Raw genomic sequence first — 15,907 nt, 5'->3', positions numbered from 1 at the left:
CAACCTGGAAACACCCTTCTTCAAAAGCTGCCAGAGCCTTTTACACTTTTGGCGAGGCGGGTACATAATTAGGACACATCACATTTCCATCCTTCTCCTCCTGAAGAAGGCCGCAGGATACACTCCAAAACTGTCGACGGTAATTGTCTTTCTGTTCAAGCTCGACAGCGTTTACCGAAGTTACCGCGATGAGATGCACCGCTTTTCCAATTATTCCAATTATTGCGCGGGGCACGATTTTTTATTTTTTATTTTTTACCCGTAAATAAATTCTCAGATGAAAAATTACACCACGGTTGATTAGAAACAAAGATTTGCATATTTCGACTGTTTGGAATGCCCTACATTACTAGTGTTAATGATGTAAACTGAGGATCCGAGAAGGGGGAAAAGAAAATATGAGAAATGCATTTTAAGTGCGTTAAATGTGTTCCCCCCTCACCCAACCTCGGCTCACAGAGTTCGTCTGAATAGTTGCGCGAACGAGAACAGGCCTTTCCCAAATCCTCTTCCGAGACCGGCGTTTTTTCAACCACTCGCAGCTGGTACATTTTTTTTTTAAATTCCACTTCAAATACACATATAATTGGGAACCAGCTCTCGCAATTGCAATATCACGGCTGCGCTAATTCACCAGTCCCGGCAGAATGGCAGCAGTTCATCAGAGCAGGTCTAAGTTTTCCCCGCTGAAAGCGAGAACTATTGGTGGCGATGAAAGCTTCGACGTGTTTCGGAGATTCGGCTCTCGACGAATTCTCCCAGGAATGATTCAGCGGTGTCTGAATGGTAGACGTCGTTTAATCAGTCATTTATTGAAGGTTTTGGTGGAGCGCAAAGTGTAAATGAGTCACATTCAGAATATATATTGCAAAGTGCTTTTTTTTTTATTTTTGCCTTGGACTTTAATTGAGTCCTCAGTACTTATTTCAGTAACTATAATTAATTTTCATCATTTAAAATGTTTTTTCTTGCACATGCTCTAATAATAAGCACGGTTCTAAGGGTTCGTAACCCGATGGTGGTTACCGTGGGAATATTTCATCGTGGAAAAAAACAATTTTTGGAGGGGGGGAGATGGAGAGAGACGTTTCAGGGCGGGCGTAGGCTGCAACGCAGACATCAGGCTTTTCACGGAGTCCGCAGGAAGTGTTGCGTGCGGGTCGGCAGAGTCAGCGTCTCCTCTTATCTACACATCCATTCCTCAAACACTCCACCCGGAGATCGAAACAGCCCGAGCAGCAACACGAGATCCATCACATTGAGTAAAAAAAAAAAAAAAGAAAAAGAAAGAAAAAAAGGTAAAAGCAGGCGAAGGTTCGGCTAAAGTAGAAAAATGGGTAAACATCGAAGTAAAAATGTACCTGTAAATTGCTGTTTTATTTTTCTGGTTCGCCTCGTACACGCACTCCCTCTCAACTTCTTGTTTGTGAGGTTCCCCTTGAACTTCAAAAGACAGAATTCCTCTTTTGTTGTGCAGCCTCGGCAGGAGGCCCGGGATCCCCGGAGCCGGTTAGATGATGGCTATCACAAGATTCTAGATCGAGCAATGTGGCGAAATGAATGAAAGTCCGCACGTGATCCGCTTGTTACTGAGGCGGCGAATTGTTTCGAAGGGAGGAGCGGAAACCTGTGTCTTGAGGCGGGTTTCTGAAGACGGGAGATGTTTCGAGGGGCTGAGGTCATGCCGAGATGTCTGCTGCTTGGCGACGGGAGCAGTCGAGACCACGACCTTGATTTAAAGTGGCAAGCCGTGGCATTATTTTCTTATAAAAATATATAGAAACAGCCATTCAATGTATTTGCGTCACGCATGCGCTCCTCTACTCTATATGCGGCTTCCAACGTTGGGGGCGGGGTCTGCCCCGCTCCAAAAGCGACCGGCAGCCGCGTTGGATTTTGACAAAGGTCAGATCGATCAGAAGAAGACATAGTTTGGAAAGCGTCTTGCAGCCGAGACGAGGGTAAACCCGGGTGTTGACAATTGGGCATGGAATTCCGCGACTGGTGCCGTGATCCGGCCAGTACAGACGATCGAATGGATTGCCGGCTTTCATAAGACGCACTTGTTTATATAGTTGTTCAGAAAGGAGGGAAAATCTCCCTTGAAAACACGGCACCTTGGTGCAAGAGGCGTGAGGTGGCGATGAGGAGGAGGAGGAGGAGGAAGAGGATAATGGAACTCATGAAGCTGTTGTCGGAGATTTCGAAGCAGGCTTTGACCCCCGTCAGTGTTATCGCTCTCTCTGTTTCCCTTTAATTCTAGTTAAATGCTCCCGCTCGTTCTCATGCATCTCCCCCTCCCGTCACGCCTCGGTAGCAGCGCTGATCCTCCATGCGCACCGTGACCCTCAACAATTGGTTGAAACGACGTCACGCAAACATTTTCCCAATCTCCCAGAATCCATACACTGTTGGCCGTCTCCTTTCCATCTTGCCTCCTGTGCATCTGAACCGTGGGGTCTCCAGGGGCGGCTGGAGTATTGCAGCAATGCCCGTCGAGTCCAATATAATTCAATGACTCCGAGCGGCGCCTCCTCCCTGTCGCTCTGCCTCTCCTTTCAATCTGATCTCACGTCTCCGGTAGACAATGAGCCCGGGGGGGAGCGGCTTGCCTCAAGGAAATGTCCGGGCAATATCTTGGGACGGAGGCCGGGGCTAAGATACAGGGCGATTGTTCGTTTTTATTTTTATTTTTATTATTTTTTTTAGCTCCTGTGTGAATCTCATGATTGTCAGTGTCCCTGGACGTTTAGTCCTTGAGTTCAGGACGCAGGCCTCCCTTGGCCGGCTGACAGCTTGTCTATTAGCGCCACCGGTCCCGAACCACCCGGGGGAGAGCCATAACTCGCCCTGCCTAAGCACGCTACGTCAGAAATATGGACATGTAGACATGCGGCAGGTCCAAAATCACATCCGTCCACTTGATGGAAATGAGCAAAGCTGGCCCTTCGTCCCGCGTACAATACGTGTGTTAACACGAAGAGCGCCGATCTGCCTCCTGTAAGTTGAAAGTCTGTGATCAGATGTTTGATGTAAACCGTTTTTATTGGATAAAATGGAATACACTGGTAAAATAATAACAAAACAAATAACTGTGCGTATTATTAGCGTATATTGAGACTCTCCTTGGCATTTTTCAGGCTAAAAGTGTCTGGCCCACGACAACCGCTGGACCCACGGACACGGTTGAGGTCTCGTTAGAGCCGAGACCTCTCAGACCTCTCGTGGTTCAAATTTGATCCTCATTGATCTCAATTTGGAGCAGGAATTTGTTAAAAACCAATACAATTTGACCAGAAGTAGCGGAACACGCGTGCATCGCCGATACGCCAAGGTTCTAAAACTTCCGGTCGAGTGGTGCAGCGAGATGAGTTCGTTGAGTAGGACGCTTCATGACATCACCCAAAATTGGTGGTTGCAACCTGCGCGTGTGTAGGTGTCTGTGTACCGTCCTACCTGCTTGGCGTCAGCGGACGTGTTTTGTCTCTTTTGCTCTTTTCGTAAATAAACAAATCCCGTCCGTTGTGCCCCTCCTCACATTGTGGGATTCGAGGAAGTCGTCACATACAAACTGCAGGAGTCCCAGAAAGTCGTCACCGCATCACTACGTCACTCCGTCGCTGTTCCCCCACACGGCACCAAACGGTCACATGTCCGTCTGTCACTGCGAGTTATAACAATGAGAAGTACTGGTTTACAGGCAAACATAGGCAACATCGCGGTTGCGCCGCAATGTATTGCTGCCTGCAGCTACACAGAGCTGCTATTCTGGCAGGAACTGATGAATTGTCTGCAATTTTGATACTGCAATACAAGAGCTAATTTCAAGTGGAATTCGAAAAATGTTCATGGCAAACCTCATGGCACACTTAGAGCACACTGAGTAGCGCATTGTGATGGTTTGTTTCTACTGTGACTAGGATTTCTGAGGAGTCTTTGGAGGAGATCAGACAAGCCAGTCCATTGTCCTCTTTTTTTCCCCTCTCTATTTAAAAAGCTTTATTTTATTCTTTTATTCTTATTTATAATGTATCTTGTTGTTGCTGGACTTTTGTTGGTGTTGTTTCTATCTGCTTCTGTTGCATGTGTGTATTGCATTCTGCTTTCACAGCACTTTGTTACACAGTTTTGAAAGGTGCTTTATAAATAATATTATTATTAATATTCGCTATGACTACCAATGAAAAAATGGCCAAATCTGCGTGGAGAAATATGCAAAACATACCAGCTGAGATGATAGACGGTGGTTTCATTGCACAGTGGGCCTCTGGGCCCAAACATTCTCCCTCACTCTCTCACTTTCTTACTGCACTCCGTACCAAGGCACAAATAAAAATATGCAAGTGCATGTTTTCTTGCTGATGCGAGTCACTCCACACTAGCATTAGAGTCGGCTCGCGTGTGGCGATACCAAGACAAAGTGGAGCCAACAGTTCGACCACGGTTCCTTCACAGGAAAATATGATTAGCAGTTTGAAATGTCTCAAAGTGGGCTCTGAAATCGGACACACGATATTTAAAGCTGCTTCATTGGTATATAGTGAGTGGCAGCGTAACAGATGGTTACCTCACTCTGGCGGTACATGTGAGTTATGTCATTTTATGGCCTTTTCCGCTGCAGAGATGAGCAGCGAACCGGCCACTTCTTTAGTGCCTCAAAGTCTGAATGATGTTCTACTTTAAGGGACGTGGGGAGGTGCAGGTTGCGGTGCGTGAGCTCATGCCGCAGGTTGTGTCGTTGTGAATACGCAACAATATGGGAATCGTGGAGATCGGTGATGAAAAGTTGAAGAAAAGTTCCCGTTCGTTCGATTCGGTTCGCGACGAGAGCGGGAGGACTCCCGGCAAACGATGATGGACTATCAGGAGAGTGGGATTGGCCGTTGAGTTGTGAATTGAATTGTCACAGGAATCGTTTAATTCCGTCACAATTATTTATACTGGTGAACTGCAAAGTGTAAATAATACTCATATTAGATGAACTGTGCCGCTTTCACCTTTTTTTCCACGGTGATGTAATCGTCAGTAATTATTTTCAGGACACGAGTTGAAAATTCTGTCTCTCTCGCTCGCCCACGTGGCTGAGGTGTTCAAATGTAGATCCAGTCTCATGGATGCCTGTGCGTCGGGGAGCAGTTACCAGGTTCGCAAACAAAACCAACAAACAACTCTTTGGCCGGAGTGACTCCAGACTCCTGATTCATTTAGTTATTGTTCGATGTGAACGAATCATTTGCGAGTCTTGCATCACTAATCCAGAGGCACTGGGGAGCAAGGCCACCTCGCCACCAGTCTGTACCCACAAAACCCCCTCCTAATCGGATTGACTTCTTATCTCTATTACAATGCTTTTTTTATGGTGTAGCTTTTTACCACACAGGCACACGCACGCACACACACACACACACACACACACACACACACACAGACACACACACACACACACACGCACGATCGATCGCGTTATACATCCAACCCATGCCTCGGTTATTCTTTCCACACATCTGCTCATGCGGTTTCTACCTAAGCAACACGGTCAGGGAAAACACCGTTTTGCAAAAACCCAGGGAATAAAACGCCACTGCCTTCATTCCCTCCCCAAAACACTATTAAGGCTTGACAGAGAACTCTTCGCTCCCTAATAACAGAAACCCTAGGAGTTGGGCTTCCTGAATGATCTACCAAATTACAGCCTTCCTTCACAGACTGCCTGTTGCGAGCTTTTACTCAGCGGAGCTACTAGGCAGTAATTACAACTTTTGCATCTCGGCGTCTTTAGCGGCTTCATAATTACCAGCCACGTGCAGCAATCCACTGCAGTTTATCGGGGGTAATGGCTTTCCCCGAGGCCGGGCGTGCTGCATCTCCACTCGAAGGGTGATTTTTAGGGTTTTTTAAGGAGATCTCCGAGCAATAAGGAGCTTATGTTGTTTATTCAAAAGCCAGGTGGCGATATTGTTGCCTGCCTCTTATGCGATCTCCTCACTTTAGATCTAAATCTCTTAGAGAGGACTGCATTGTGCTACTGTGCAATATATTGTAACATACTAACTAACATAGTCATAACTTATACCAGCTCATTCATTGTCATATCATGCCCGTATTATCGCATTCATATTTATTCATCCAATGCAGTATTAACGAAGTTTAGATTTAGAGTTTAGAGTTTTATACCCACAGTCTAGAAACCATACTGACACTTAGCCCCAGCTCTTCCCTTTTAACTTAACTCATCCTGTGCATATAATGGTGTTTTGTGTATTTCTGTGTTTATTTGGCATTTGTTTTTAATTTGGCTTTATTTTCTTATTAAGGCAATTTTCTTATTTGGCATTTTTTGTATTTTTGAATATTTTTATTTTATTTTGTTATTTCGTTTTTATTTCTTTATTTATTTGTTTGTTTCTTGGGGGGGGTTATTGTCTGTTGGCCAATTTCCCTTTTTTTTTTTCAAACAGTGAAGCTCTTCTTAAATCCTAATCATCTTTAACAGCAATGCACCAATACTTACCACGACAAATTCCAATTCCACGTGCAGTATATGTGAGTGTACCTGGCCGAGTAACCGGATTCTGATCCCGATTCTGAAAAAAGCTGATTGTTAATGGATCCTGGATTCCTATTGGTCCATTCACCGTGCCACTGCTGCCAGGGTGACTGTAGAGGGCGGGCCGGGCAGGAATATCCCCCAGACCACTCTCCCGATTAGCTTTCCCAGCACACACTGCACTGCCAAGAGCACAGGCTGTCTGCCTCTCTCTCTCTCTCTCTCGCTCGCTCTCCCTCACTCTCTGTTATTTTGTTGCTGTCACTTTGCATGCGTTTCCTACGCAGCCTCACGATCTGATGCCAAACCCCTTTTCTTGCCGAGGCCCAGCTACGTGCTAGCCGGCTCAGATCAGTCAACAAGAGTTTAGTCTCAAACAGCCGCTCCGCCGAAACACGCACGTGCACGCACACGTGCACGTATGTGCACGCACGCACACACACACACACACACACACGCGCAAAAGTAGTGTTTCAACCCACATAAGGCTCGATCCATCCACCCGCAGATGGAGAGGACATCAGTTAAAACCACTCCAATCATTTTCCATGAGGATGAACATCTTGTCAGAGAGCATCAGTTATTGCTTTTCAGCTCGAAGAGAAGTGTTGCCCCAGAAAACGTGGTGTTAGGTGCTCTTCCGTCGAACACGCATTCTCGTTTTCAAGGTTTGTGCGTCACTGAGGGGCAAAAGCAAAAATATTCTTTATGTTCAGATCTCGATGACAAGGCCAGCGCAAAATCACATTTAAATAGGAACTCGTGCGTCTGACTCGGTGGTAATGGAATGTTAGCAGGCGTGACCTGGTGCACATCCGACGCTGGTTTCCCATCATGCAGCTGATGGATCCTAAATCGACATGTTGCACGGAGCTTCCCGTCCCAATTTTACTTTGAATATTTCCTATTTCCTCACTGATTGTTTCTTCTGATTTGTCTCGCCTACATCTGTCTCGTTATGAAGGGAAATTCCTTCTTCTTGTTTGACCTCGTCTGTACTGGTTATTTAATCATTCTTCTTGCCATGTATTCAAAAACAAATGTTGGTTTTCTTCAAAGAAAAGTGATTTTTTTGCTGTCCAATTCTCTTTAAATTGGTGGGTTTGTTAACTGTATTCTGCCTGACAGTTCCAACATGTTTTTATAAGATTCCCAAGACGAATCAAACTGCCGGTGAAATGGTTATGGAATGAGTATCGGAAATCTGGGATGTGAGAAATCGGAAAATGCCTTTGCTGTGTTCTCCCCCCTCCTCCCCCGTCTGATTGCTCTCTGTTTTGCTCTGCCTCTGTAGGAATTGATGACCAAATTGATAACTGAGACCCCAGACCACCCAATCCCTTTTCTTATTGATCATCTGCAGACCAAGCAAGGCAGCCCCGGCAAGCTGCAGAGGACTTTGTCAGGCTCGGCAGCGCTGTGGGCGCAGAGCTCCACCGGTGGGCGCACGCACACACGCACACGCACGCCCGCACGCACGCACGCACACACACACACACACACAGATACACACACACACAGACACACACACACACACACACACACACACACACACGCACACTCTTATACAAAGGCTTATGTCCATAACATGCTTGACATGTTCTTTTGAAAAATGTCAGCTAAATTAGTAATCAGTGTCGTATATACACACGGCAGGGAAGAGAGATGGCATGTGGAGCATTTTAATTATCTAGAGCGGTGGTTCTGAACTGGTGGCTCCCAATTCAAAACTTGGTTCCGGGTCCATTTCAAGTGGACCACGGGGGATCACCTGTGTCCACTTCCTCAAAAGCGATAAACATTGTTGTGTGAAGTGTACAGAAGTTCTAATGATGTGCCTTTATTTTGAAACAGCGTTTCCAACTGTGGCGTTTGGCTGTACTTGAATTTCTGATGCTGCACTTTTATTTTGAAACACTGGTCCCCAATGGTCACACCATCATTCATTTGTTGTTTGTGAAATTAAATCAAAGTGAATCTTAGCAGATTTTCATTTGGTACTCTCAAGCTTTTACTTAAAATTAAAATTATATTTGGGTCGTGACTAATTGAAAGAGGACAAATGGATCCCGAGGTTGGACCAGTTTAAAACAACTAGAGTCCTACATTGTGACTCAGTGTTGATGGCATTTATTTTTATCAAAAAAATAAATAAAATCTACCATAGCCTCCCTCTGCACATTTCCTGTATGTGGCCTTTCATCCATCACTGGGAATGTTGTGACTCTGTCTTTCTGTTTCCCACAGAAAGCAAAAACACTCGAAGGGAGTGCAGTAACTATGAGAAGCCATGGCAAATTCACCCCAAGAAACCCAAGAAGTCCAAGAGCGACCTGGCAGTCTCCAGCATCTCCCCTCCTTCACCTGAGTCCAGATCATGTGAGTGTCTGTTCTATCAGCCATGAACACTGATCAGCAGCATTGTTTTTTTCAAATGTCATTTAATTTAAATTTGATTTAAGGTTATTGTTTCGAGCAAAAATATTCACAGTTTTAACCTACAACCACAACTTTTATGTAAGAAAAACTCCTATAAAACACCAGAACAGATGGATGAACAACAGTATTTCCCATTTCTCAACAATCTGCATCGTTCAGATACACTCTAAATTTAAACATTTTGACCACGGTACGACTCCCCACGCCCTCTGTAATGCACATCGCAAAACCTTTTGAATATACCTCGTACGGGTGGCGATACCTGTTGTGTCCCAATTACACATTCCACTGATTTTAATCTACGCTTTTATTTTGAAGTAATTATGACAAATCCATGTTGGCTGCACTCTGCGGTCCGGTGGCCTCCTTTTTAGTTATGGCTCTGCCTCAAGCCCTGCGGACACGGGCTGTTTTGCAGTGGGGGGGAATAAAAATCAAACCCAAGAATCCAGTTATTTGTGGGAGATTGATGTAGGTTTTGGGGCGTAAATAACTAGATATAATGGGAGAAAGAGAGGGAGGAGGCATCAGGTCAAGTGGGGAGCAGCAGAAAGTCCTGGAGGCCGAGGCCAATTCAATAACTAAGCATCGTGCACGTCCCTGTCAGATGGTGTCTATTTTAGACGGTGGTTGGAGCTTTGTTTACTACGGAGAGTAAATGGTTGTTGTCGGAGTGTTGGGTTTAGTAATGGAATCAGAGGTGAAGGAAAAACGGTTAGTAGGGTGATATTGGAGTTATAGAGGCATCTACACCAATGTATAGAGAGAGGAATGCTACTATTTTACCCCTCAGGGATGTGGAGAGGCCAGAACTACAGATCTTGAGTGTTGGGTTTAATTGCAAAACCGAATTACAAATGCCTGCATATGAATCGCTGTCTGCTGAACTCCATGGAACTCTCAGAGGAAGTTGCAAACGGTCACTTACGGAAAGCAAGTCAGGTGTTTTGCAGCTCTGTCCAAAATAACATTGGCTTAATACTCCCAAAACACCTGCATATATGAGTGGTTTTCACCCTTCTGAAGACTTGTGAAAACATGATCCCAAAAGACTCATTTGACATCTAATGGCAACGCAGGTCCATTGGGACTATTGTTAAAATGTAATTTTCAGTAAAAATAGTGGAGTAGTATACTCTTCACTCATTACTTACTAGTTATTACAAGTAGTTACTAATAATAACTCAAGTGAAAGTATATTAACTGTCACCTTATAAGAAACAGCCGTATTTGTGTTATTCATGTGTTCCTCTATATGCTGTTTCCATGGGTCCGCCGCCTTCCCCTCCAAGAATGCACTGATCGGGCAAGAAAGGGACCATTTTAGCGTCTGAGAGCGAAGACGAGTGTAAACCGGATGTCGGAAGAAAACAAAACAAAACAGTGCAGTGTTTCAAACGGCATTCTGGGACTTGTAGGGTAACCCGCCCGACACGGACAACCTCATGGATCGCCACTTTTCAACAATTCTGTTGAACTTGACCGTTTAAAGGGAGCAGAAAGCCAGAGCATGTGCAGCGGCTGAGGATCCACATCATGTGAAGAGCTGGTTGAGTGATCCTTGTTCCAAAGGTTTCGTTACCTTCAGATTAACCATTTCATTTAGATTCATCAACCAACCAATGCCATTAATAGATGGAACAGACGTGCAATGTGTCTACTATTTACTGTCGCCCTTAACCTCTTGAGCAACAGCTAGTGTTCATTTGGCTAAATGAACCCGTCATTTACATCATAAATAAAACCCTTTTTTGGTCTAGCAAAAGGCCAGCGTCGCATGTGATGAAGGGATAATAAGATATATTCTCTGGTCTCCAGGATGTCTCCGTTCCTCTGTATTTATGTGACGGCGCCAAGAGGCCGAGTAGAATGATCCACTGTACGTTAGAGACTGTAACAAGTCCCCTTGTCTTTGTGGGGCGGAGCGACGGACCGGGAGGCAGGTACAATGAAAACCGACGTTTACTCAACGCAAACAAAGGTTTGTCTTCTCAGACGCCGTCCCAAGCTCTGGGGAGGGAGAGAGGGAGAGGGAGAGGGAGAGGGAGAGAGAGGGGCGGGGAGGGGGAGGGAGGAAGAGGGAAAGAAGGGGAGAGGGAGGGAGAGGCTCTGCTGCCCCAATCTCCTGCAGCTGCATCCCCTGCCCCCCCTGGCGCTCCCCACCTGCAGATGGCGCCAAAACTATTCCCCACCACCACCACAACATTAGTGTCTTTTAGAAATGTGTGTGTGTGTGTGTTTGTGTGTATGTGTGTGTGTGTGTGTGTGCGCACAAGCATAACTTAAGCTTGTTTGTTCTTCTTTTACATAAACAACACATACATGCAAAAATGTGAAATTGGCCATGTGTTCCAATGAACATGTAGTTCACACGCTGTTGGATCTGCATCCAGGGCCTGATTATATTTTATTCAAATGAAGCCGTGTCACAACATAAGACTGTTGGATATGGATGTACACGCCATTCCTATAGGAGTCTCTCTCTCTCTCTCTCTCTCTCTCTCTCTCTCTCTCTCTCGCTCTCTATAAATAATGTCCATATCCTCGCCTCCATGAATTAAACATGGCACAGTGTGCAGGGAGGCTAGGGGGGACACCGCTAGAGGACACGGCTGGTGATAAACTATGTGGGTCATTTTCTCCACCGGTTTCAGTTTTCTCACTTTTGAAACGTAATCAAACAGAATGATAGAGGCCGGACCCGGGTCCCAGGTCCCGCGGAGGAGAGAGGGGAAAAATACACTCCTTCAATTTGAATTCAGGCCTTAACAGTTAAAGTTATTTTTGTGGTCGTTATAATTATAATAACAATGACCAACAGCTATTAGAGTGTGTGAGAAATCTTCATTATTTCCATGATAATATTATTTTCTTATTTTCTTAAAATACTATTTATTTTTACATGTACAATATATTAGATATATCATTTTAGATATATTTAGACATATAATATTTCCTTTTCTTCCTTACTGAGGCACTTATTTAATCTGTGACAATTCACATGATTGAGCCTTAATGAGGATATTTCTGACTGTAATAAAAAAATAAAATAACAGTCAGAGTTCAGGTATTACATAGACCATAGGAAATGCTCCATGTGAATTTGGGTATCGCAACAGCTATTTTCACTATGTCATCGAACATGGATGGAGCTCCAGATAGATTATATAGATTTATTTTTATCCTTTTTTTAAATTACAAATATTTTGCAACATTTATTAAAAAAATAAAAATAAAATATATATATATATATATATATATATTAATGTTATTGAACTATCAATATATCAGTCTTAGAATTTCCCTGTGACCCCGTATGCATATCAACCGAACCCACATGGGCCACGACTCCAAGGTTGAGAAACTTCCTTGTGTGTGTTTGTGTGTGTGTGTGTGTGTGTGTGTGTGTGTGTGTGTGTGTGTGTGTGTGTGTGTGTGTGTGTGTGTGTGTGTGTGTGTGTTTGCTGTGCTTGGCGACGCCAGTGCCCCGGGCGAACGAGTACCCATGGTGGGAGTGGCGAGAGAGTCGAGAGTTCGACGAGCTCAACCACATCCTGCTGGAGAGCAAGAAGCTGGGGAAGGCCCTGGAGAGCCTGTCCCGCAGTCAGTACCATATTAATATGTTTATTCATACTTATCTTAAGGATACTTAATATCCTGTCAAAATATCCGTCTTATTTTGAAAAATATAAATCAAAATATTAGGTTAGGTGTCATTTTTTTCCTTTTTTTTTTTTTTTTTTACCAAGAAATTACAACTAAGCTCCAACCTAATTTTCACTGAAAAATATATATTGGTAAAATTATATAAAATTATATATTATATATTTAAAATTATTTGTTTTTCTCAAAACCTGCAAAATATATGTTTTACAAATGCATTTTTGCGTAGTTTTCAATTTTTGATCCAATTACTTTTTGAACCGTAACATTGTGGACAGCTACATTAAATATTTCCTACTTCTCTTCTCCAGGTATTGCCGTCTCTGATGAGCTGGACGAGGTACATCCAACGCCAAGAAATTACATTGAAAACAAGCAACCTTGTCACAAATTTTGAGTAAAATATACTTTTTAACAGAATTTGACTCAAAACGTGGGATTCGATTTGCAATGTACATATGAATATATACACCGCTTCTGGAATAGCATACTATTTAGGACACCAAAGTGATAGTATGTCCTAACACCATAATATGCTTAAATAGTGTGTGAAAAGTACCAGGATGATATGTAAACATCCGGTGAAATATCGTAGAATGCCAACATCCCACAATCTATAGACATAAAGTATATAACGGAAAAACACACAAATAGGTAAATAGAGATAATTCCAACAATATAATTGTAAAAAATATGTAATACAGTATGTAAAAAAATATAACGTATAAAAATATGATATAATACAATCATAATGGAAAAAAAAATAGACAAGGCGGAGACGTTTTCGACTACTTCCGTGAGAATCGCCGTTTTGGTCCCAGCTCCGTCACTGCTTCTGTCACTCATCACTCATTCCACAACCGACTGCTCCGCTCATCGCGACGCGCCTCCGTCTCCGGGGAGTCGGACTTCAACGGGCATGTCCTCCATCTTCCTCCACCCTCCCCCCACCCTACCCTCCCCTGGCTTCCTATGTACGTTCCACCGGGACGTTCTGTGTGCGACGCCCAAAACACAGACCCCGTCTATCCGTGTGGCGGTAGAAAGCATCCGTCTGTCTTTCTTTCTTTCATTCTTTCTTTTTTGGTGACGGAGGCCCCGTCTGGCGGGGACACACGTCCACGTCCTTGGCTCCGCGCCCGGAGATTCTGCTCCCGTTTTTCTCGGCCGAAGGGGATGCTGGGGGAATACTAAAGGCTGTCACTGTCGCAGATCGAATCGGGAGCCGTTGGGAACTTGGGTTAAGGCGAGGTGGAACCGACTCAGAGCCGAACCGACCGCTCTGACTCATTCCACCGAGTCAAACGAACGAGTAGGAGAGGGAGTGAGAAGGAGAGTGAGTGAGTAGCAGAGTGAGTGAGTAGCAGAGTGAGTGAGTAGGAGAGTGAGTGAGTAGCAGAGTGAGTTACCTGCCGCCCCCCCGCCCCCCGGACGATTTTGTTCCAACGCTCCTCCGAGAAAAAACCCGTTCCCTCCCTCAAAACGGAGGAGCTGTCACTGTGGAGGAGGGACGTGAAGCCAAGCGGCATATTCAGATACTGCAGACACATCTCTCCTTCCTCTCCATCCATTCCGCTGCCTCTCTTCCCTTTAAAAGATTTTTTTTTTTTTTTATTCTTTATCTTTTTCCGTCTGTGCACTTGGTGTCTGTCTCCCTCTCTTGCAATTCAGGTCGATAGGAAGTCACAAAAACATATATACTGATATGAAAAAAGCATGTATGAATGATATGATGTGAAAATTAAAAGTGCATTTTGTTAACAAAAAAAAAAATATATATATATATAGTCCATACAAACAAGGTCTCTTTTTCTCTCTTTTTCAGAATTTGGGCAGCTACAACTCGGTGATGCGTCCTCGGGTGGTGGGGGAGTGGGTGGGGCGGGAGGAGGAGGACGCCGACCCCCTGGCGGCCGAAATGCTGCAGCCCCCCGTCCCCCGCACCAAGACCGAGGGGTGGGGGAGTCGAGACAGCAGCCCCGCTGGGAGGTGTGTGTGTGTGTGTGTGTGTGTGTGTGTGTGTGTGTGTGTGTGCGTGCGCGCGCCTGCGTGCGTGCGTGCGTGTGTGTGTTTTTAATATTTAAATTCATGTGGATGTGTGACGAATCAAGTTATATGAAATCACCCGTTTCATTAAACTTCGTAAGCCAATCAAGTGTTTCATTAGTAGGTAATGGGGCAATCAAGCTGTCAACGTGTGTGTGTTTGTGTGTGTGTGTGTGTGTGTGTGTGTGTGTGTGTGTGTGTGTGTGTGTGTGTGTCTGTTATGCTTGTATGCACTTGTGTTTGTGAAGTGTTGTCAGGTTGAAACTAATGAAAATCTGCGATGATAGGCTCTGTTCGTTTAGGACTTCCTGAACGATGAACAAGTCCCAAGGATCATTTAATTCCCTCAGAGTTATTTATTTTGGTGGAAAGCAAAGTTTCACGCGAATGACTTCAAAATGGCGGGGCTGTGTTTCCACTTTGATAGAACAGCCGCGGATGTCGAAGCACAGTGCGCACGCGCGGCTCGCAGCTCACGACTCTTTTCATTCGCGAGTCGAGCGTCTGGGACTCGGTTAAGCCCGCGGGCCCGGCTGCAGGGACCGAGTCGTGAACGAAAACAAAAAGACAACAACTTTTTGCCGGATTGACTCCAGGCTCCTGAGTCATTCTAGAGACGCGACAAGCAAATGGTTCACTACAAGTGTTTCTTCCAACAAGGTGTGTGTGTGTGTGTGTGTGTGTGTGTGTGTGTGTGTGTGTGTGTGTAAAGTGTTTCATAAGTCGGTGAAAAGGAGATCCAAGTTCCAAGAAACATGAGAAAAGTGTGTGTGTGTGTGTGTGTGTGTGTGTGTGTCTGTGTGTGTGTGTGCGTGTGTGTGTGTGTGTGTGTGTGTGTGTGTGTGTGTGTGTGTGTGTGTGTGTGTGTGTGTGTGTCTGTGTGTGTGTGTGTGCGTGTAAAGTGTTTCATAAGTCGGCGAAAAGGAGATCCAAGTTCCAAGAAACGATCCAAGAAACGTGAGAAAAGTGTGTGTGTGTGTGTGTGTGTGTGTGTGTGTGTGTGCAAAGTGTTTCATAAATCAGTGAAAAGGAGATCAAAGTTATCAAAAGAAACGTGAGAAAAGTGTGTATGTCTGTGTGTGTGTGTGTGTGTGTATGTGTGTGTGTGTGTATGTGACATTGCACGAGGCAAAAGCACGTTTTAATGTATTCAAGCCCGAAAAACTTCTACAAATCTTAAGACGGAAGGGGGAGAGAGGGAGAGGGGGAGGA

The 15,907-nt window shown here is 44.7% G+C and overlaps 1 protein-coding gene across 1 annotated transcript in view; it reads left to right on the top strand.

Moving 5' to 3' along the window:
• The window catches only part of cUnh8orf34 (chromosome Un C8orf34 homolog), an 83,168-nt gene that overhangs the window by 9,644 nt on the left and 57,617 nt on the right, over nt 1-15,907 (top strand). The window contains exons 2-6 of the mRNA XM_080020370.1: nt 7,842-7,986; nt 8,795-8,926; nt 12,470-12,589; nt 12,961-12,989; nt 14,475-14,638. Coding sequence (XP_079876496.1) covers nt 7,842-7,986; nt 8,795-8,926; nt 12,470-12,589; nt 12,961-12,989; nt 14,475-14,638 — 590 coding nt within the window. The remainder of the gene's footprint in view (nt 1-7,841; nt 7,987-8,794; nt 8,927-12,469; nt 12,590-12,960; nt 12,990-14,474; nt 14,639-15,907) is intronic.

The sequence above is a fragment of the Zeus faber genome, assembly GCF_960531495.2.
Source record: "Zeus faber genome assembly, chromosome: 19".
Classification (NCBI taxonomy): domain Eukaryota; kingdom Metazoa; phylum Chordata; class Actinopteri; order Zeiformes; family Zeidae; genus Zeus; species Zeus faber.
Note: the sequence above shows the minus strand (reverse complement) of the source record. Positions and strands in the feature narration are given on the sequence as shown.